The 24,764-nt window shown below is 35.8% G+C and overlaps 1 protein-coding gene across 1 annotated transcript in view; it reads right to left on the bottom strand.

Annotated features, from left to right (window-relative positions):
* Positions 1 to 1,619: 1,619 nt before the first annotated feature.
* Positions 1,620 to 24,764, bottom strand: part of LOC134841967 (serine palmitoyltransferase 2-like) — a 40,016-nt gene continuing 16,871 nt past the window's right edge. The window contains exons 2-9 of the mRNA XM_063858078.1: positions 22,788 to 22,958; positions 17,316 to 17,470; positions 15,241 to 15,389; positions 13,305 to 13,523; positions 10,083 to 10,298; positions 7,511 to 7,747; positions 6,942 to 7,207; positions 1,620 to 2,127 (exon numbers count right to left, since the gene is read on the bottom strand). Of these exons, the coding sequence (XP_063714148.1) occupies positions 2,041 to 2,127; positions 6,942 to 7,207; positions 7,511 to 7,747; positions 10,083 to 10,298; positions 13,305 to 13,523; positions 15,241 to 15,389; positions 17,316 to 17,470; positions 22,788 to 22,958 (1,500 nt within the window). The 3' untranslated portion in view covers positions 1,620 to 2,040. The remainder of the gene's footprint in view (positions 2,128 to 6,941; positions 7,208 to 7,510; positions 7,748 to 10,082; positions 10,299 to 13,304; positions 13,524 to 15,240; positions 15,390 to 17,315; positions 17,471 to 22,787; positions 22,959 to 24,764) is intronic.

Here is a 24,764-nt window from a genome sequence, read left to right as displayed (position 1 = left end):
ACGGAAACGTTAATGCTATTAATTTTTCCGTACCATTTATTCTCTAAAAGGAACTGCACACAGAATTTAAAACAGTGGCGAAACTCTGCTTCGCAAACAATGGCGAGAAAACGACAAAAAGCAGCTCTATGAAGTGAAATAAGAAAAAGTAGAAATAAGCCTCGAATTAGTAAAGCGTTTGGTATGTGACAGATTCGAAGCTGCGACCTCGTTTATGAAGTTTTACGTTCTCGCATCTGTTCCATGGGCTCCTGAAAATTCGCTAACACTAGCCATCGATGATGCAACTAAACATACTAATCAATTGCCAATTTTATGCAGCAAAAATGCCCCTAATTATAGATGAAACTATCGCTAATGTGGCGTTGAACCTCTGACCATTATATTAGTAGTGTCCTTGCAATTTGTGCCACGTTCGCTTAACGATCGTCGAACATTTGCCACAACTAAAGCAGAGAACAGATGCTTTGAAAATTCCAATGAAACAGCGATTGAAGCAAAAGTGCAACCAAATTAGCAGTTAAGTTGAAAAAAAGCAGTTATATACTAATACACTACGCTCAGAGGAGTAATAATAACCCAAAATTTGAACTTAAACAAAATATATTTTTTTGGAAACAGTGGAATGATTTTATACTTGTATGAAAAAACATATTTCAAATACTTAGGCCAATTGCTAAAAAAAATTGTGACAACTCTGCATCAATGCAAACTTTCCACTGAATACTATTTATTTACCTCCCGAACCCAACAACAACTTATAATAATCAAAGAATTTTTTTAAATATTGAAATTCTAAGATATATTGATAAGTTAGATTGATATTCTTACCTAATTTTTTGCGCTTTCTGTATAGAAACTATTTATTTGAAATCTAACATTAGAAATATACTAATTTTAGAAAGAAAAAGCTTAAATCAATTTACTGCTTAACCGCAACGAGATAAGCGTTGACTCTACATGCTTTGAGTATACACAATAGTCGTAGCGATTCAATGCAAATTAACATTGTCATAGCAAGTGCGTTAGATTGTCACAACTATTACAATTTCTCATACATGAGACTCAGCGGTTAACATTAACGTATAGCTATCGTGAGATCGGGGTTCATGATCCAACGGGAGATTTTTTCTAGCCAGATATAACCAATATTAATCTAAGTTCTGATCAAAAATTACTTTGAAAAATCCCTGCTTTATTTTAACATTTCAACACAAAGGCGAAGCGGAGCTTCACACCACTTTGGATACAACATAAAATAACAGAGCAAGCTAGCAGACAGGAAAATGAAACCAATAAGTCCAAAAAGAATCGAACAAAAACACTTCAAAAAACAACTTGAAAAAATTCAAAATGCTGTCTGGAATCTTTTTCTATTTACGGAAAGCATGTCCAGAAACAATCGAAAATCCAAAAACAGTTAACAAGCAATAACTGAGCCGACGAAATTTCCAAAAGATCCGAAAATATATTGAAAGGGTCCTCCCCTTTAGCCTGACTTTTTAAAAACTTTGGGATACCCTTTCAGAACTTTCTGGTACCCTTTCAGAACTTTTTGGTTGAGCCAAAAACTATGATTCCTGCATCCTGCCTAAAACTGTTCTTCGAGATAAAAAATTATCCGCAGAAAAATTAACTTCAAAAGAAGATTCAATAATTACAACGTCATTTACTAACAAAACAATAATTGAGAAACTGTTTTCTTTGTCTACTGTAAACCATTTCAAAATTATATTTTCTTTTTTACAATATACAAACAGATGCGTCACTGAAGCTTTACTTTTTTGATAAAACACACTGACGCTGAGCTGGTTTACCTGGGTAGTCTTTGTTTGATTGAACGCAAAATTCATTTGTCGAGGGGGTTAAAATACTTTGACGAAATAAAAAAATAATTCACGATATGCTGTTGGAAAAAAACTACTTTCATTGCGATTATTTCAAACTATGAAAATTGAGCAAGTTCGAGCAGTTTGTGTCGCCTTGCTTTGTGTAGTGCATTGTATGTAAGTTCAGCTTGGACGTTTTCTTTCAGCATCGTTAGTACTCTATTCGCTCTGTGCTGGCTGGCAACTGAGAGTACTTTAGTCCCATACCCGTTGAGACTTCGTCCACCACATTGAGAACCTTAAAAACAAAGAAAACTGCTATTATTCAATTAATTAAAATAAAAAAGACATTCAGTTATTTTATGTTGCGATGAATATACTTGTTTAAAAGATTCGGCCGAAAACAGGTGATATATTACAATAGGTGGTAGTTTTAAGAAAAATAGCTGGAGCGCTTTTTGTTATACTTCGCACAGTATTTATAATTTATTTCAAAAATAAGTGCAAAAAAGTGTAAAATTTGAGTTTTGAATAACATTTTATCTGGCAGAGTAATGTATTTACAAAAACTATCTTAGCAGGATGTACAATTGATTGAAAATGAAATGACTATATTATGCATAATAGTTCTCAAATTGAATACATGCACTATACTTAAAATTACCGCCTATTGTATTATATCACCCAAAAACATTTGAGCCATTTTTAAATTCTGACCACTCAGCCAAAAATACCCAGACAGCCACAGACAATTCAACCGAATTTGAAAATGAAAAGATTGAATAATTTTTGATATGTGTAGATTGCAAACTTAAGCAGCAAAAACTGATTCAGTGCACTCAATGTAAGCGCAGCGTAGCAAACCTTCGCACTCATAAATAGCACTCTTATTTTCCTAATTAAATTTTTTGAGCCTTCAGAGAAAAAATAAACATTTATTGATTTTTCTCAGCCCAATTTCAAACTTTCCGTTTTCGTAGTTGTTTTAAGAGTCATTATGGCTAAATGCGTGATACAGCGCAGAATGTGAATAAAAAACAGATCACTGAAATACGAAATAGATTTAAAAAAAACGGTAATAAAACAAAAACTTTCGTTGATAAAATCAATAAACATTAGCCAACGTTAAACAAACATAAGCCAACAGACAGCTGAGTCAATGAACGCAAGTAAACCGGAAAAAATGAACTTTTTTTGAAAAAAACTTATATTTCGCAATTCAGAGAAAAAATATCACCAAAACAATTTAACATAGCCAACTGACAGTCGGAAAAGAGCAATGACCGCAAGGAAATTGTAAAAAAAAAACGGACTTGTTTATCAAAAACTTTCAACTTTTGAATTTCGAAGAAAAAATAGATGGCCTTAAAGCTCTTTGAAATTGTGGAACAATTTATGATGGACAAGTTAATGTTAAAAATAACCCAATTTGAGAAAACTGGATCAAATGTAAAATTTAATGCCGCTGGGAAACCTGAAAATTCAAATCCACTTCCAAAACTAGAACTCAAACACTTTTTTCGTGACCTCTACAACTTTGCTGTTCGATAGTGGAGAGTTTACCTTCCTTTGAACCAAGGAAACGATCTGAATTTAAAACCAAATCAAAAATCAAACCACGAAAATCAAATTTTGGCTTGAACAAATATTGAAAAATTAACTAAGAAGAAGAACTGAACACAAAAAGAAATCACATGGCGAACCGCGAAACATCAGATATCAGACTGAACAAATTTTAAGACTTTCCGTGAAAAAAAAAACGAAGACCCATATAAGAGTATTCACTTCGTTCATGACTCTTAATCAATAGGCTGTGAAGCTACTAAAATGTCTTTCTAATAGTAGTGCTATAAGATCACCATAAGTGAATAATCAAAAACTTGGTAATAGTGAAATATTTTAAATCTTATGATTTATCCAATCATTCAATTTCAGTTCAAATTCCAGAAATAAAAAACACCCTTTGGTAAGCACCGATGTTTTATGTTAAAGGAGATAATTTCGCAGCATACTGCCGGTCACTCCACATTGAAATGAATGGGATTCAATTCACTTTCCTTGCAATTAAAATAAGATCTTTTCAAAAACTAGAAAGCAAAAAGGTTCCATGACAATCTACCCTTTTCTAATCTACCCTATGCCATTCTACCCTATATAACAAGCTACCCTGTTCTATAAACAGTTCACATTTTCAAAAAAAATTGAGCTAACTATCTCGATTTAAGGTCGCCGGTGGCATAACCGGCTCTTATTTGCGTATAGACTCCTAGCCTCTGTTGGCAAGCTCGCAGCACCTAGGCGCGGCAATAACTATTTTCCGCCTTAAACTAAGTGTAATGGTAGATTGGAGCAGGTTACATTGGCATAGGATAAATTGTACTGCTACCCTTCATGCTATTGACTTTATTTTACGGCTAACAAGCATCTGCTTTTTACAGTTTCACAAACTAAAATACCTGCTTCACAATATCGTAAAAACATACCTCTCGATGTTAAGACAATAAGAAAAAAGCTGTTAATTATGATTTCATACACTTTTTCGAACTATAACCATCACAACAAGCGCAGGTGCATGAATCCGCCAACTCAGACTGATCAAAATACTTTTCAATTTCCTATCAAAATGGCCAAATTCCAAATTTTTGACCAATTATCTGACTAACTCGCAGCATATTATCAGCTAGCGATTTTTTTAGTTGTTTGAAAATGAACATAGCCAACATACAGTTGGAGAAATTCAAATACAGAGACGAAGCTACGCTTCGCAAGCACTAGCTAGAACACGACAAAAAAGCAGCTTCATGAAGGGAAAATGAAAAGATAGAAAACAGCCTTGTATTAGTCAAACTTTGCTACTTATGGGCTTCGCACCTGCAATCAGGACAATTGGAGTCTCACACCCTGCCCTCTCGGTCAGGAAAGTTTAACAACCGGCAAACACTAGTCGCAAATAAAGCAGCTACATACGCTAACAAATTGCCAAGCTAGGCAGCAAAAGTGGCACCGAATACAAATTGACGCAAGTTTGCAAGTAATAAATTGGAATATAACAAACTGAAAGCATCCACACTATCTTTGCATGTATTAAATTGGAAAGCATAAAACCACATTATGTATAAATTGTGAATTTCAAAAAGTTGCGAAATATATTCGGAAAAAAATATATCACGTTGAAGCTCTTCGAATTTCAAATGCTGTTGATGATTTATGTTAAGTCATCCCATTTAGAAATAAACTGGATCAACAGGTATATCATTTATTCCGCGGGGAACACAGAAAATTTAGGTCCATTTAGGCGCGAAAAATCAAAATTGAGCGTGAACAAATTTCCTGGAAAAAAACGAACAAAAAAATCATCAAGGCATTGTTACAGGAATTAAAGACTACTCAAAAATAAACTCTAGTTTTTGCAGAGGGCGCTGTTTTTGAAGACTTTAATTGATGCGCAAAATAAATTTTTTCGAACAACCAATTCAAGTGATCAAAACTTCGAAATTTTCAACATTGTTTTTTGAATTCTTGTTTTGATTCGCATACGCAGCCATTCAAAAAAAGGGCAGCCATTGCTAAAATTTCCTTTGTTTTTAAAACAGAATCGACCAAGATGCAATCAAAAATTGGCAGATACCGACTAGACAGACGGTTCGGGTTTCTCAAAACATCTAAAAAACTTTCACGAAAATTCACAAATTCACACTGAAGCGAAGCTGCACTTCGCAAATACAAGTGAGATAACGCCAAGAAGGAACTAAAAGCGAAATAAGCAAAAACAAGACAAAATAAGCAAAAACAGGCGAAATAAGGAAAAACAAGGCGAAATAAGAAAAAAGTAAAAATGAGCTTGAAAAATAAAACTTTTACTAGGTGCTGGAATCAAAATTCGGACCTGGAGCTTAGCAGTCTCGCGTCCACGCATCTGCGCCAAAAAAGATTCTTACACTAGTTACCAATGAATCAACTACAATTGTTATTAAATTGCCTATGCTACTCAGCTAAAGTGCCGCCAAATAAAAGTTTGAAGCTATTTCAATGTTCTAGATTACTTAGGTTGAAAAATGCTTCGTAGTATTACACTACGCCCCGATTGTTTAACCATCATGTCATTTTAACCACACTCGATAGTCCTTTAATCAATGCACATACTGGTCAAAACAAGTTGCTGTTAACTGACTGACTGGAATAACTGACTTGTTTTTGTCCAAAAACTTCAACTTTAGAAGTTCAAGAAAAACATATAGCCTCAAAACTCTTTGAAATTTAAAAACAATTTATGGGTGGTACTTTTTTGACACAGGTTCGAACCTGAAATTTCGCAAACTCGAGCGAGAGAACGGCAAAGATTCAGGAGCTTTGAAATGCACAAATTTTACATGTAATACCTGAAAAGTAATAAACTAAAGGCAACCGCACTCACTTTGCATGTAATAAATTAGAAAGTAGTACACAAAATTGTCTATAAATCATTCATTCCAAAAATCATGCGAGACATATTAAATGTCAAAGCGCATGGTATTATAATGCTAATGCAGCCTACTGGGCTCTTTTTCCTCCACACAACCCCCCCCCCCCCCCACACCTCACACATTTTATGGTGCAACGAGTGCTTTTACAAGGTTAATTATCAAGACTAAATATGTTTCGGGCAGCCTAATTAGTCAGCATGTCAGTTTTCATAACGATCAGACAATGTGAACAGTAACTTTTCTAATAAAAAACGGCAAATGGAGGGGAGAAGGAAAAAGAGCCGCCTACTGATTCAGTAGGCCATCAAAAGTTGCACTTTTGTTTGCGACTTAGGTTGGAAAAAAATTGCATCGTACCATCACGTTACTCCGAATTGAACTCAAAAAGTTCACATGTACATAAGGGTATTCATATATGCATTAATATGTATGCATACATTTCTGTAGTTATTAGAGCATTTTAAGACTTTTCCTGACACAAAAACTAACAAAAAATCATAACGACCTATATAAGAGTCAAACCTACGTTCATGAACCCTTAACAACGTATCAGTAGGCAATTCGGTTTTTGTCGGTAAGCAGAACAGCAACTGATCCTAGAGAGCCTAGTCCCGGTTGAATGAAAATCAAATCCTCCCTAAATTCTCACCTTGTCCAGCATTTCCTTCGAGTGTCCAGAGGAGAGGCAGAATCTGACTCTGGACTCGATAATGGGTGTGGCGGGAAAGCCGACAACTACCACCGCAATGCTCCGCTTTAGACACTCCCGGGAGAAGGCACCGATCTTTGCTGGCATGAAGAGCATGCTAGGCACCACTGGTGAGTCATCGCTGCCGTAGACAATCAGTCCCATCTGTTTGAGACGTCTGCGGAAGTAGAGCGTATTTCTGTGCAGCTGCTGCAGCCTATCCGCGCCTGAAAGAAACCAATTTTACAATATAAATATTTCTATCTTAATCGACAAATATCAAAATTTAGTAGAAACTATCAAAATCTAGTAGACAAATATCAAAATCTATCAAAAGTAGGAAAAGTTAGAAAAATTCGGTTTCCGGATTTCTTCAACCCCCCCCTTGTAGCTAGCAACTAATTACCACCCCTATAATGAACTAATTGAACGGTTAAGCATATATGAATGTTCTACATATTACCGAATATCCTCCTTTTGCAAGAGGGGGAATAGTTAAAGAGCTCCCGATTTCCTAGTGCTACGCTTACCATTGTTGGTTCCGTCTTTGCCCATAATGATTCGCATGGCAGATATGATTTGCTGGGCAACTGGGGGACTCATGCTGTTGGCATAGTTTCCACTCTGTGAGTTTGTTCTGAGGTAGCCAATCAGAGCCTTCGATCCCCCCATGTATCCTCCGCACGATCCGAAGCTCTTCGTGAATGTGCCCATCATGATGTCAATGTCACGTGGGTTCAGGCCATAATAGTCGACCACGCCCCTTCCTAAAAGACAATAAAACATTTGTCCTTCTACGTCGAATAGATTTCACATTTAACTGAAGAAAGCGACCAAGCGAAAAAGAGAGAAAAATCGGTCTTCTTTTCTGTGAGCGAAAGTCATGCACTGTTTAACATTTCAAAATCCGAAGGTTGGCATGAAGTCAACTTTTTGCTCTTGACGTATATCGATATATATCTTGATCAAGCGAAACGCTGGTTTTATTATTACACAGGTTGCGAAGCTGAGCTTCGCACCATTTGCGATACAAAACATGTGCCAGTGTTCCGGCGGAAAACTATGATCGCAAGAAAAGCACATATTTAATTTTTCCGAAGTATTTCAAGATTAAGCATTACCAAGCCATTCTGTAGGACACTGATGATTTCTAAGAGCTCAGGTGGCAAACTCATCCAGAAGTCATTGGTGAAAAATGGGAAAGGACGGATTTTTTTTTAAAAATTTTGGCAATCAGATAAAACCATGATTTCAAACAAGTCAATCAAGACTCCATTTCTTTACTGCGACTAAGATAGGAATGAAAAGAAACCATTGCCCACATACTTTTTTGATTAAATTAAGCCATTTTAAAAAAAAAGCTGGAACAATAAGCAAGTTTTTTTATTCCGCTGGGAAACCAGAGAAGGTAAATCCGCCTTCGAAACTAGAAGACAATCAAGTTTAGACTTAGAAGACTTTTAAACTTTTGTGTTCGATTCTGGAATTATTTTCCTTTATCAAAGGAAATAAACTGAAATCACAAGCAGAACGAGAAAAATCTAAATTCAATGTGAAAACATTTCAAGACGTTCTGAAAGAAAATCATCACGACCTATAAAATGATGTTCACTACTACGTTCATTGACACTTAAAAAACCGTACAACACAAAAAATCTTCCATCGAACGTTTTTTTTATTTCAAAAAAAAATCTTGGAACTACACCAGCAGAATTACAAAAACATTTCAAGTATTTTGAACACAGAGGCGAAACACGAGAAAAAATAGAATTACGCCTCGAATTAGTAAAAATTCGGCTACGTCTCGGATTGGATTTGCGACCCAGAGATTATGCGTCTCGCGCACTAAACACTCAACCACGAACGAAAAATAAACACTTGCCAGAACGCGACCAAAAAGCAGCTCTATCAAATGAAATAAAAAAAGCAGAAATAAGCCTCGAATTAGCCAAAACTCGGATAAGTTTCGGTTTAAATTTGCGACCTAGCAAAGTTGAATCTAACACACTAATCACTCAGCCACGGATGCTTAAAATCCCCAAAAACTAGCCACCAGTAACGCAGCTACATATGTAATAAATTGCCAATTCGATGCAGCAAAGTAGCACCAAATACAAAAAGACACAATTTTGCATGGACTAAATTGGAAAACATAAAGCCAAATTATGTATAAATTGTGCATTTCAAAAAAATTGAAGATACATTGAGTTGGAAAATTTCTGAAATCGAGCTTTTTCTCATTGCACTGCTGTTTGAAACAAATAACGTTTTCCGGTTCATTTGATGAATTAATAATGCATCCGCTGTTAACTTTTTACTAATCAAATGTCAAAGCACATACGATATTATACTGCTACCGCAGACTACCGATTTAAAAGTGCCACCAAAAGTAGCACTTTTACTTCCGACTTAGGTTGGAGAAAAATGAAGGTTCGTACTAATACACTACGCTCGCAAGTGTACGTAAGAAAAGTCGGCTCTTTTTCCGAACCCCCATCCCCCCCCACACACACACACACTGCACACAAGCATCATTTTTATGGTGTAACGAGTGGTTTTACAAGGTTGACTATTATAACAAATATGATTGCCATGACCTAATTAGTTAGCATGTCAATTTTCATAACAATGACAAGGTGAACAGTGATTTTATTTGTAATAAGATGCAGGTGGGGGAAAAGGAAAAAGAGCCGAGAACTCCGTGCTTTGGCCACTAAGTAGACAAAATGTACGCACATAAGCGGTAGTTCGACTATTGTTGTTTTTTCAACATGTTTTCCACGTTGTTTTTGTTCTGATTTGATTACACTTGCTAATCGTAAGCGTTAACGATCCACTGACAACTTCAAATCATTTTTCGCCCTTCCGTGATATGCAAAACCAACATCCACAATTTTAGTTAAATGCATTCAATTCTGTTCCTTAAAATTTCGATCGTTTTATTGCCGTATCAAATTATGACATTCACTATGCTCAAGCAAAATGTTCCTATCAAAAAAAAACAAAGCAAAATGGAAACAAACATTTTCGTACACGGCTTTCTTGTAAACATGCAAAGCGAAACGGAGTGAAATATTTCCCTTCAAGAATCTCCATGCTAACCCTGGGGCCCGATGGCACCAATTGAGTGTGCCTCGTCCAGCCAGAGATAGGCCTTGTACTTCTTCTTCAGTCTCACAACATCTGGCAGTTTCACAATGGATCCCTCCATAGAGTAGATGCCCTCAACCACCACCAGGATCTTCTTCCACGGCCTGTGTGTCCTCGGCTGCCCACATATCACTGCATTCTTCAACTTCGCTTCCAGGCTAGCCATGTCTAAAAAAAGGTTAACTTTACCAGTTCTATTCACTACTTTTACCATTTCTATTCACTATTTATATCTTCATCACTTTAAGGCAAGGTTTCATCACTTTAAGGCAAGGTTTCATCACTTTTAATCAATCTAACTATAAAGCACTGAACCCACAGTAGAGTCAATTCCCAAAAGGTAGTTTTGCTATACTTCGAGGCTATATACAAGCTGTAGTACACCATATTCCTGAAGAAGCACAGCCAACACTGTTGGAAAGACTTAATGAACAGAAACAATTTGAAACTTTTGAACCTAAAAGACTTGGAAAAGCTTAATGGATTGAAAAAACATAGCCAACAGACAATTGTAAAAAAGGTCAATGAACGCAAGTTAACAGGAAAAAGAAAACACTGATTTTTTTTTTTGAAAAATTCTCAATTTTCGAATTTCAAAGAAAAAAAGATGCCCTTACAGCTCTAGGAATTTCTAAAACATTTCATGACAGACACTTTTTTTATTTTAATAATCCAATTTGAGAACTGGATCAATGGGTAAATTTTTTGTTCCGCTACGAACTCTGTAAAACAAATACCACTTTCAAAACTAGTAGTCATTTTTTGTTTTTCTTGACCTTGACACTTTTGCTGATCGATAAATAAGTTTGTGTTCATTTCACCACAGAAAATGAAACCACAAATTTCAAACAGCGAAAAATCAAATTTGAGCTTGAGAAAATTATTCGCTTCCTAAAAAAATTATCACGACGTATATAAGAGTCTTCACTACGTTCATCGATTCTTAAACAGTGGAAAAGCCATAATACAGTAGGAAATAAGTCAATGAGCACAAGGAAACCGAAAGAAAACAGACTTGTTTTTCAAAAAATTTCGAAGAAACATGTCGCTTTTAAACTCGTTGACTTTCAAGATCAATTGATGATTGATTTTAAAATCATCAATTTGAGAAAACTAGATCAAGTATTATTCTTTCTATTCCTCTGGGAAATCTAAACACTTAAAATCGATCACGTTTTTCGCGATTTACGCTTTCGTAAATGGTGACTGTATTTTGCTTTTTTCGGCAAATTAAACACAGAGGTGAACCTGAGCTTCGCACCGATTGCGATACAGCAATTATAGGATTAAAACAGCAATACACTCAAGAACTATCAAAGAGGACTTCGAAAGTTGTAAGTGCAGAAGAAACAACTAGATACGAAAAACTGTTAAATTTTTAAAGAGCAACCAGTGGGGTTGAATTTGAGCAATCGAAAATAAACATTTGGTGCTTCAGTCTTAACAAGTTCATAAATAATATTGGAAAGGAAAGAACATATTAGTTACATAAGCCGACAGAATTAAAGCCGACATCCAAGTCCTTTAAAATCAACCAAAATTGTTCGGAACTTTTACCGTTTGAAAAAAAAAACAGGTCCTGGTCAGATTTGAATCCAGGAACTTTGCCTTCCCAGGCGTATTTCTTACCTCCAGGATAAGTGTGTAGGAGAAAGTAAGAAAATTGAATTGGTCATGAAACTAGGTACCACCACGTGTCGATGAGTCCTGTGAACAAAGTTGTTTACGGTACCCGATTGCAATAACCGATTGTCTAGTACCAGATTGCAATACCCTTGCTTTTCGCAAGGGCAATTAATAGAACTTGAAGAAATTAAAGTCAAACCCGCAAAAGAAGTGTCTTCACTACATTCATTGAAAATTAAACAGATTACAGCCTTAATAGCCTTTTAAGATACAGCCTTGAAGAAGCTCTTTCCACTTTTCTGTCAAAACCTTTGATGTCACTGTGTTCGAAATTATTTTGATTTTACGTAGTTTTGTTAGCTTTTTTGACGAGTTAAACCCAATGAAAGAAAACTGGATCCACAGTTAACTTTTTTTATTCCGATGAAAGTCTTGCTTCACGACCTCATCATCTGCACTGCCGTAATTGGTGAGCGTAATTAGCTTTCTTTTTAGCAAAAAAATTTAAATTGCACTGACAAATCAAACAACTTTCAAGTCTTTCCTGGAAAAAAGTAAAAACAAACACGACTTAAAACACTTCGTTCGTTCTGACTTAAAAATTAAAATCACTTTCTGAAACTAACAGTCTCAAATAGCGACCAGACAGTTTGGCAATTATTTGAATTTCCAAGAAAAAGCGTATCAACAATTTGAAACTCTTTCATTTCAACTCCTCTTTTATGGCTGGCATTTTTTCTCCGATTTGAATAAAATGGATTATTAGGTTTTTTAATCCGCTGGGAAACCTAAAAAATATATACACTTGAAACACACAAAATTTGAATTCAATCACCTGTTTCTTCGTTATTGCAGAACTTACTTAACATTCCTTTAGGCAAAGAAATTTGAAATGAACTACTAAAAATATATTAGTCAAACCGCAAAAAAAAAACTTTAAGTCTGAAAAAGTTTAAGGCTTTCGAGAAAAAATTGCACGACCTAAATAAAGTCCTCAGTTCATCATTGACACTTAAACAAAATAAGGAATCCATTGAATATCTAAACAGATTTCTCGATTCAGAAACAAGCCATCCGACTTCTGAGAAACAACATTATTAACTGATCGTTAATTTCTTTAGTTTGAGAGCAATCTGTTCTCATGGCCCAGACCTCAAATTAAAGCATAACAAACTACAGACAGCTCGGATCACTTTAACTATATCCCCTCTTTCGCAAATGGGGAGATTCGTTACTAGGTATAAAATTCTGATATGCTTAATCGTTGATTTATTTATTTATAGGGGGGATATTAGTTTCAAGGTACCCGAGGGGAAGGGGGAGATATAGTTAAAAAGATCCGCCAGCTCTTTATTGGTCGTTCCCGAATCAGTTTCATGACGTAACGAGTAATTTTTTATGGTAAAATACGAAGACTAAATATTTTTACAATAGCTTAATTGGCTACTATGCCAACCTCTTAAATCAGACATGGTGAATAGAGTTTTACATTTAAGTAAAAAAAAAATTACAAGTAGAAGTTGGAAGAAGGTTCTGAAGGACACTAACCGTTGTGTTTGAAAGTGCGAATGGTGGCGCCTGTGAGTCTGGCTCCGACGATGAGCGAGGAGTGGTTGAGTTGGTCTGAGATGATGAGACATCCTCTGGTGGCGAACACTGCCATGTTCATGGAGTTGGTGGCGAAGCCCATGCCGAACACCATCGCACTCTCAACTCCCAAGTACTCGGCCACCACACTCTCTAGCTCGCTGTTCAGCGAAGAGGTGCCTGGTGAATCATAGAACCACGGTTGCTTGATTTAAATCGATTGACTTGAATCATTGATTTAAATCGATTGACTTGAATCATTGATTTAAATCCGATTTTAATCTTGATTTTAATCAGAGATTTTGTTCGATTTAATTCAAAGGTGTGAAAATCCAAAATCTCAGTTAGTGGCGTGTTTTTCCCGCCAATTATAAGCCAACTTTCATCCGCCAGTTTTGTTAAACTGGACTTTTGTATGAAGGTTCTAAACCAAAACTGAAAGGTGATCAATTGTTTCCGTTCATACCCTTCATTTCAATAATTTTTATAACACTTCTTTTGGTTTTTCCAAGATGCTTGGCAAAAAAATCGATTAGAGAACCGATTCCACACACTTTTTTAGGTAAAATTGATTGAAAAACATAGCCAACAGTCAAAAAATTATTCAACAGCAATTTTGAAAAAGATGGAAAAGATATGCTTCGAGGAACGATTTTGAGTTTCATTTAATAATCAATGTTTCTATTTTCAGTAGGAACATTGCCAACAGACAGTTGGAAAAAGTCAATGAACGCATGTAAACAGAAAAAAAAATACTGGCTTCTTTTTTTGAACTTTCTAACTTCAAAGAAAAAAATTGATGCCCTTAAAGATCTTTGAATTTCTGGAACCAGGCGCGGATCTAGGAATTTCTCGAGCGGGGGGGCGAATTTTTTAAAAAATGAAAAGTTTGTCGACCTTTTTTTATAGGTCGACCAATAGATTTTCTGAGCTCTCCTAAAGCACTAAACAGACCCCTTTTTGGAAAAATTTTCTGCACCGCAGGCAAAATTTGGAGCCGAAAAAAAAACAAGCCAAAAAGGCATTTTTAGGCAATTTTTGAAAAACTTTGACCAAAAAAATTAGTATATTTTGGCGCCTTAAGAAAAATTTTGAGTCCGTCACAAAAAATTGATATCTCAAATAAGTACAAAGTGGGGACCCTTTGGGTCGGCAGGAGGTCAAATTCCTGAGGGGGGGCGTCCACCCCCCCCCCCCCTAAATCCGCTACTGTCTGGAACAATTTATGATTGACACTGTTTTGATAAAAGGAAGCCAATTTGAGAGAACTGAATCAATAGGTAAAATTTTTATTTCGCTGGAAAATCTGAACATATAAACCCACTCTCGAAACTTTTTGTGACTTCTACACTTTCGCTTTTCGATAGTGGAGTTTGTCTTCCTTCTAACAAAGGAAATGAATAGAACTTAAAAACAAATCAAAAGTATTTTTTTAATTTTTTTTTCAGTCAAACCTGCAGTATAATCGTCACTTCTAATTAAAACTCAAATCCAGTCTTGCAAACAGTAATTCTTGCTTTCAATAACCCTTAAGTTTAGCCCATATCTGCTTTTAAAAGTTCAAAGTACACGCCAGATCACACTAGCTGTGCCGCACAGTTCGTCTTAAATGTTTGTTAAACCGAAAATTGGTTTTTTCGCAATAACACAAAATTACCAGCTACCAAGATAAACATAAGTCCCTAAGGACACTAAGTATAGAAAATGTATGTAACGGTACGCTTTCAATTGTTTTGAATCTTCAACAAAAATGGCCGCCCAACACAACCAGGAGAGCATCATATTCAGATGATTCACGTTAACATGAACACAAGTCAAATCCGTACCAAAATAACTAAGAGAACATCATTTTTTAATGATTGACGCTTACCATGGAAAACATGAATCAAATCCGTACCCAGTTCCTGACGAGTGGATGCGCAACCGACTCCCCATTTGCGTATGCTGTGCTCCACGTCTGGAGTGGTGGGTCCATTCTCGCCCTCTGCAAAACCCAAGTAGTTGTATGAACCCATGTTGATGCATCTTTTCGTCTTTCCCGTCAGCCTGATGAAAAAAAGAATGCAATTTGCCAAAAGGAATAGAAACAGAACAAATATATAAGCGACCGATGGCAAGCTCTCCGCCTCCCAGTCGAAAGACCCATGTGAATAAACTCCCCTCTAAAGAGACCGAGCAAACAATCCCCCCCCCCTAAAGTTAAATTGCAATTTCAAGCAGTATTGGCCGGCATGTACTAGGCTCAAATCTGATTGGCTGAAAAATGTTACTTTAAACCAGGTGAACTCTCTCCTTCTCTCCTCCCATGAGTCATTTAGGGTGGAGATTGTTCACTTGGTCACAAAATTGCATGTAATTATAAACCAGAAGTGCAAGTTCGGCTACGTCAAGGGCTACACAACTCGCATGTTGCTCATTTCCCTCGCGGATTAATGGCCTGAACAATAACAGATTGCAAGCTTGGCTAAGGAGATACAACCAAATTGATTAGTCTAAAAAATTTCATCGAAACTAATTTACGCAATATCAGAAAAAAGGGGGTGTTGGGGTAACATTTTAAAGCCTCCCCTTGAGAAAATCCAAGACCCTCCCCTGTCTGTTATGTTCAGATTTGAACAATTATGCAATACTTTTTCGTTTCATGTGACGGGTGTCCTACTAAACATTTTCTATGAACTAACACAAAATTCGACAAACGGCTACTTTTGTGCAAAACAACGGATTCATTGTCTTTGACGCCCTTTATTTGTACAATGCCTGCTCACATGCTAAACCCATTACCTTATGCTAACACCATTTCTAGTCTAAATCTGTTCACATGCAGATATGAACAGTAAAGTAAATATAATTAGAAGCATGAAATAAATTAAATGCAGATTTTGTACAAACTGGGGCGACTTTGGGCGGCGGAAAATTATTATATGGCCCAGCAAATCCCCTGAGTCTTTCTGCATACATTACATGTAAAAGCACTGCTAGAAAGTCTGCGCAACCAACACTGCCATTCGAATTCAGCACCGAACTTTATATCTTAATGGAAATACGTCGGTACGATGTTGCGATTGGTTGAATCTGTAGTTGATTACGAAAATGAAAACCAGAAAATTCCATTTTAGTAAGGCTTTTTTTGATTAAAAGAAAATTTCTATTATTTCACAAGTGAATTCAAGATAATAACACCAAAGCAGAGATTTATGAAGGAATTTTAAAACATTAAATTGATGAAGGAATTTTAAATAATAAATTAGGAGGCAAAAAACTTGAAATACACCATGTTAATACGAAGCGCTCAAGGATTTCAGCTTCCGGAATGGTTAAAAAATTCAGCTTCCGGTTCAGCTTCCTTTTTAGTTGCTGTTCTTCAAACTTTAGCAGTTTTTGTCGGTCTTTTTATACTAACTGAAAAATATCAATACCTGAGCTTAAATTAAAACGAGGTTCCACTCACGATCAGGTTTTTGTAAAAACGTGGGGATGTGAAAATTGCCCGGATCTCTTTAAACTGCTTCCGCCCCCCCCCCCCACCACCACCTCCTTTTGCATAATGTGGATTGTTAAAGAGATCCAATTACCAATTTGTGATAATCAATGTGCGCAATATATGATTCTTTTAAAGCGTAGCGAAGGTGTCGAAACAATTTGATCCAGAAGTTTGATCCGGACTTCCTAAAAATCTCACTCGAAAAGACTAGCAACACATCCAAATTTTACATGCAAATTGTGGTGTGAATAATTTTTTTTAGAAAACTCAATTAATTAGGGGCCGTAGCTGCTGCCATTAAGATAATCACTCATAGCGGCTCTTAACAGGATTCGTGGGATCAAACTCCACTTTGGTCCCAGTCGGAGGGTTCTCAATACCATCAACCTCATCCAGGTGGGAACGGCTAAGGCGAAATGGATGACTGACAACCCCCCCCCCTTAGTGTAGGGCAGGGGAAAACTAAATCGAAAAAAGAGAGAAATACTCACTCGATGTTCCAGAAGTGGTCGTCGCTCTTCTGCAGCATCACATCTATCTCTCCCCCTGGCACACTGCAGATGGGTCTGTTGTAGCAATCTCTAATCCTCCTGTACAAGTTGCGGGTGAAGAACGCCTCAAAGTCAGCATACAGCGGCACAAAGTCCTAAATACCACACAAAACATAGCCAACAGGCAGTTGGAAATTTCAACACAGCGGAGAAGCGGAGTTTCGCACCACTTGCGATATAACACAAACAAAAAAACAAAAGTCGAAAAAAAATGAAAACTGTTAAGAAGCTAGGTTAAACAAAAGTTTCGTACTCTCAATAAAAGACAACTAAGGGCTCAGCTAAAGCTGGAGGTACGTGTTTGAAACTTTCTGAATTCGATATACTAATGCGGAACGAAATGGGTTATTTCAAAAATTGGACCTACCCCAAAACCTTAGTTGTTTGTTTCTCTACTAAATTAGTAAGAGTGAAGTACACAAATTTTTTCACAAAAAAACTAAGGAAGCAACGCTTCTGCAGGAAAAAATCTCGCAACCGGTTCATTCGATTGAACTTTCTGTCTCAGATTTGTTGGGGTAGTTTACAAGACAATTCAAAAAGCTTCTAAAACGCTCAAAAGTTCAAAAATTGACTTTCCGAAATCCAAAACTTTTTTTTTTGCAAAAAGCACATCTTAGCCGCTAAAGCAGAAAAGATTACCCAAACCGAGTTCCTCGGTTGAACACTTGACCAGACTGTATACAAAAAGACTAGGCGAGTATACAGGCATATAAGGAGTAGACGATCTTTCCATTGATACTCCTTTTTTGAAAATCACTAGAATCCGCTGTGAAATCTGAAAAAGAAATTCCACGCTCGAAACTAGAAGTCGAACTTTTGTGACTTTTACAATTTTGCTCTTAGATAGAGTAGTTTGCCTTCCTTTCAACAAAGGAAAAAAAGATAATTTGAAAAAATCAAAAGTCAAACCGCGAAAAAGTACATTTGAGCCTGAAAAAAAAGAATGAAAAAAAATCATCGCGACCCATATAAGAGTCTGAACTAAGTTCATCGACTTTGAACACTGTCCGACCGGGCTTAGCTCAAAGCCGAGTGCGAAGGAACCTCGAAGTTGTTAAGGTTCAATAATGAATCAAATTGAAAATTTGTAAGAAAATTTGTTAAAGTGGAAAAAAGTCTAGTTCCCGATCAAACGGCACTTGCTTTCACATGTGTAACGAGCTCCAGAATCAAAATCAATAATACCGAAGAAAAAAATGATTGTTCTGAACAAGTCCATATTCAACAAGTTTCAAAGAAAAATAACTATGCCTAATAAAAATGATGCTTAATTTACTCAAAAGTTAAAAAACAAAGTTCCTAAAATTGGAAGTTTATTTAAAATGTCACTGTTGAAGCTATGAAAAGCAGGAATATCATTAATTCAAATCTGTCTGAAAGAAATCTTGACTCGATACTTTTGCACATGTGTGGCTAAAACAACTTGAGCTTTCATCAGTTTTAAGTCGGTACAATTTTAGCCGCCCAAAAAAATGCCAATCAATTTGAAACTCCATAAAACCAAACAAATATGCCGGCATAGTTAGCGATACTAGAGCAATGCAGCAATCAGCAGAAAATCATTTTGTGTACATTAAGTCAAAAACTTCTTACTTTTCAAAAAATAGGTTAGGCTCAGTTCACCAACTAATTAAACAATTTTGATTTAAATTGAGAAACTTTTCAATTGACCATTTCCATGTTTCTACCAATAAATAGACGCTATGATACCATGGCGTAATCTTTGTACAGAAAATGATATATTGACTAGTATTTTTTGTAGAAACTGGGTTTAACGCCGCAAATTTTTTCAAATGACTTACTTTTCGGTTTAATGCTACAAGTGCTTGTTGCATGCCATAGAAGCCCGAAGCGACAAGTAGTCTTACTGGATATCATAATAAAACTTCAAAACATGGATCTCTTTAACAAATGCCCTCCCCTTTATGCCCTCCAACTGAAAACTCTGTTAAACTACTAACAAAAACAATTTCTCACGATGATCTTGTCAAAATGAACAAAAAAATGACGAGCAGCTAGAAAATTAAGTACAAGTGCTCACACAACACTGGAAAATCAATAACAGTTTGAATTGGGAAACAGTCCAATGCTTCTTCAATCCCATATCAGATTGATTTTGAAGAAACAATTGTGATATAGACAATCGCTGTTCGCACTGGGCAAAGTGCGAACAGAAAACTCTCATTTTAGCCGGAGGTTATTCGTCTCTCTTATCAGCCGAACTGAAAAAAAAATACCAGAAAGGTGACAAAAAAGAAGTTAATTGACAATGCCAACAGGCGCCAAAACGGCGAGCGTAACAAAAAGAGGAACAAAAAAAATGTCCCAGACAAGCCAAACAACACGAAAAGTCAAGCAAGTTACAGTAAGAACAGAAACTGATATTAATGCAACTATAGTTGGTACCTCAACAACCCAACCACCGACCGGAACAAGCATACTGAAACAGCACAGCAGGGTCACATACCAAATACGAACGAACGTTAGCAACAACAAGAGCTCGAGCGACTGAAACCACAGATTGGTTAGATGTCAACGCAACATGATCAAAGGAGCAATACACAGAACACAGTAAACAGGGTGATCAACCGCAGAAGAGGGTAAACAACACTTATGAAAACCAAGTACCGATAGTGAAGACAAATCTTATTGTTGATGACTAATTTCGCTGAAAAAAAATCTAACAGGCTCAGACCACGGGGACAAAGCAGCAGCGAAATCGATTTAGAAACAATTAGCACAACTAACAAGCAATACCACAGAGCTCAGTCAAAGTGGCACACAACGAAACAGTGACTCAAATTATTTCGGGGAAGAAACAGGAAACTTCAATGAGATTTCAACAGATGATAAAAGAAAAAACTTAAAGAGCACATTCATTCTTAAAGCAAAAAGGCTGACATATTGATAAACTACAGCTAGTTTTATAAAAACGCTTGTCCCTATATAAAAGTTCCTTAAAAACTCTTGTAACTACTATAAAAAAGTTAGATGGACACATGTTGTTTGAGCAAGATGAAGTTCTCAAAAACTGATGAGAAGCAGTCTCATATAAAACAATTTTTAGGTTGTTACCACAAGCCCTGAGAGGCCGCGAAATGCGAGATTGCTATTTATGATATTGACCTCATATATTGCTACTTATGACATGACATTGATTGCTATTTATGACATTGACCTCTATGCCAATGACTCCCTTATGTCATTGACATTTGCCATTTAAAATAACAAAATATCACAGTTTTTTGGACAACTTCATAATGGGAAACCATGATTTGACGAATCTCATATGCAATTGATTTGTCGGTAGTATTTTTGGTAAAAACTCAAAACACGTAGTTTCCTAAAAAAAATTAAACTTAAAAATTATACTGTTTGTCAATAGTGTAAAACTTATCTACTTCTCTTTGATGTTGACGTTTTGCCTCAAGATTTTTCGACCTTTTAAGCACTATAGACGAGGAAAAACAAACTTCCGCACAGAGACGTTTGAAAACGGACCATATAGTTCCATGACGTTTTCTCAGGAAAGAGACTGGGATATAAAGTGTACAAAAATTGTATTTTTTTATTGTACGCCTGAAAACAATTAAATATTTTTTATTATTATCAAAAAGGGGAAGTTAAAGAGGTACAAAACAAACCATTGGGCTCTTTTTCCTTATCCCCTCACCTCACACGAGCATCAATTTTATGATGTAACGAGTGGTTTTACAAAGTTAATTATGAAAACCAAATACGTTTGGCATGGCCTTATTAGTTCGTGTGCCATTTTCATATTAATCGAATAAAGCGAAAAAAATTCAGGCGGGGGAAGGGAAGGGAAAAGAGCCAATCATTTATTTAGTTCAATACAGGGGTGGTTATTCTTTGCTAGGTATCATAGACGGGTGTGTGTGTGTGTGGGGGGGGGGGGGGGGGGGGACGTCGGAGATCCCAAAACGTTCGAAACCGAAACATTTACGGAAAGAAGTTTCGAACTTCCGGGTAAGCTTTTAGACTACAATAATCTTTTAAAGACAGCTATTTGTACTCGTTCATTTCTTGAGGTCGGACGGAGAATTTGATCAGACTCAGTGGATTTATTTTATACTACTTTCCAGCATGAAATGTAAAGGTCAACATGTAAAAAGGAGAGAAGAAACATAGTTGGTGCCATTTTAAATCGAGTTTACATAATCCGCAGACCATAAAACTATCAATAAACAATAAATCGATATGAAGTTGAAACGAAAACAGCGGTTCTCATTTCCATTTCTCTGACAGCATACGCTTTCACGAGGAAATTATTGATCGGATTTATTTTACTGCTGAAATTTAGCTGCAAATTAAGCTTTTCGAGACGTTTTAACTGCAAAAAACTGCTAACTTAGGTGCCAAAAAAACATGGCCGACAGACAGTTAGAAAATAGTTAATGAACGCAAGTAAACAGAAAAAAAAATTGACTTCTTTTTTTTTTGATTTTTTTTTGTTTTTCGAATTTCAAATAGAACAAATAGATGCCCTTTAAGATCTTTAAATTTCTGGAAAAAGTTATGATTGGCAGAGTTTTGATAAAATGAACCCAATTAGAGAAAACTGGATCAACAAGTAAGATTAATATTTCGCTGGGAAATCTGAAAATTAAATTCCACTTTCGAAATTGGAAATCAATCACATTTCTCATGACCTTTACACTTTAGCTGTTCGACTGTGGATTTTTCCATCCCTTTAACAAAAGAAATGAATTGAACTTGAAGATAAATCAAAATTCAAACAGCAAAAAATCAAATTTGATTGTGAACAAATTTTAAGACTTTTCTCAAAAAAAAAACAAAAAATCAACCTGAACAAATTTTAAGACTTTTCCTGGAGAAAACCATCGCTACCTATATAAGAGTTCGAACTTTGTTCATCAACTCTTATAAACAATCAACAGCTTTCAATAAGTCTTCAGAGTAATTTATCGGGCGGCAACAAAACAAAATTGGTAACTCGTTGATCCTGAAGCAAAATTACTGTCATAAAAAATTTTCTTTTAACAGTTACCTCTAGACCAGGCGTGCCGGAGGAGCTCAGAATAAATCATTACAAGTCAATCTATATAAGATGGTAGTTTCAAAATCAACTTAAGAAAATTTAGACAATTTTTCAAGTGTCAACCAAATTGATGAAAATCCATTTTTTGAACTTTTTGGAGGATTTTGACCAGAAATCATGTTTCTGCGCGCGCGCGTTCCCCTTCAACGAGAGAAAACGTATTCAATGGCTCAAAAAGTGCCTTTAGAAAGAATAAGGTTCGGTTGGTCAAAAATGGATGTCGTGAAATAGCCTGCTCCTCACCTCCCCAAACCCCCCCCCTCCTAAATCAAGAAATCAACATTAAATACACAAGGGAAATCAATCTTTTATGTGGTTGACGTAAGTACCTTTAGCTTAGGGTTCTCTTTTGCCTTTCGAACACTCTCGAAGCCGAAGTTTCTGAGGAAATCTCTGAGGTATCCGAACACTATCAGGATTGCATAGGCTATGTAGGTGATGACGGCCACACGCAGCGGCGTCTCCTCAAACGAGTACTTGTACAAATGACTGTACAGCTCCTAAAACAACACAACGAAATTCAAATACAGAGTATGATAAGGTTTTTATTATCCTGATGTTAAAGCTATAATATTAGAATTGTTGTTGGGTTGAAATTCTTATTAATGCGGTCTTTTTACGGTCCGTATAAAAATTTCTATTTTTTGGAAGCGTGAAACAATTCTGATTTACAAATACTGAGTATATATTTGTATAATTTAGCAATTTGTATAATTTAGCTATTTGAATAATTTAGCTATAATTTAGTATAATATAACTTAGAAATTTGTTGATCCTTTTGCAAATAATCGGGGCTTTTTCAGCTGTTGTTTTGCAAATGAGTTTTTCAGGTTTTATGGCATAAAAGAACCCAAGTTCCTGACACATTAGTTAGTGCAAAATTGTTGGAAAAACGAATCAACGTTTCAATCAACGAATCTAAACAGAAGCCAATTACCCTTGAATTAATCATTTTAACGTCAGAAATCATTTTTTTAAACTCATTCCATCACTTTGAATCAAACTAAACTAAAAATGAACAGTATTTGACCGACTGAGTTACTCTAGGTTACCGGTCCTGGCATTTATAATTTGACTCTTAAAACGGGGCAAAAAAAACATTTTCAAATTTGATCATACAAACAAACAAGCCAACAGATAATTGCAAAAAAAGTCAATGAAAGCAAGTAAACAGAAAGAAAACTGACATGCTTTTTTTTGAAAAAACAAGTCATTTGAAATTTCAGAGAAAAATATATGGCCTTAAAGCTCTTTAAATTTTACCAAAAACAACTTAGAAAGGACACTTGATAAAAATAAGCCATTTTAGAAAAAGGATCATTAGGTAAAATTTTGATCTGGCAAATCTGAAAAAATCCAAGTTGGAAACTTGAAGTCGATCATGTTTTTTGTGACCTTTACACTTTTGCTGTTCGAATGTGGAGTTTTCCATCCCTTCAACAAAGAAAATGAACTGAACCAGAAAAAAAATTAAATTTCAAACATCAAAAAATCAGCATTCAGGCTTAAATACATTAAGAATTTTCCTGAAAAAAAAAACAAAGAAAATACCATCACGACCTATATCTTAGTCGTCACTACAATCATCGAGTCTTATGCAAAACATGGAAGGAACCGTAAGACAAATTAAAAACAAAAGTGAATTTTTGACAACATACCTGTGATACAAAAATCATAATAGATCATAAACAGGCACAGAAACAGAGACTAATCAGAGCTTCGCACCACTTGCTATACCACAAAAACATAGCATGACAAACTAGCAGAAATAAACTAGCAGAAGACAAAAGACGCTAAGTCGAAAAAGAGATTTGAAAAGCAGAGATAAGCTAGATCTAACAAAAATTTCATATCTTTGTCTCAACTTCGTTTTGAACAAAAAAAGATGCTAAAAACGAATATTGAAAGTTAAATTTGCATCAAAACAAATTTTACTAAGCGGTAACAAAGCCAACTATAATTGAGCAAACACCCGTTGATTCCAAAAAAATTACTTGCACAAACTCTTTCAAAAAATGAAAACAACCAACCCCTGAGAAGACTCACACGCATTATGAACTTGTTTAGCTCATTCCAACCGCACAATACGAGGCCACTAAGCCGATTACCTATAAACCCAAAAACGAGAAGGAAGTTATCCCGAACCGGAAATGGTAAAATTGAAAAAAACCAAATGCAGTAGATCGAGCATTTGATATGCAGAAATGATCGAAATTTATCTGTTGGCTGAGGATTAATCAGACTTGCGAAACTGATTCAGTGATTCAGTTGAAAAATTCTATTTCAAAATAATAAGTCTTGCTAAT

The sequence above is a fragment of the Symsagittifera roscoffensis genome, chromosome 3, assembly GCF_963678635.1.
Source record: "Symsagittifera roscoffensis chromosome 3, txSymRosc1.1, whole genome shotgun sequence".
NCBI lineage: Eukaryota > Metazoa > Xenacoelomorpha > Acoela > Convolutidae > Symsagittifera > Symsagittifera roscoffensis.
This window is presented reverse-complemented; position numbering and strand designations above follow the sequence as displayed.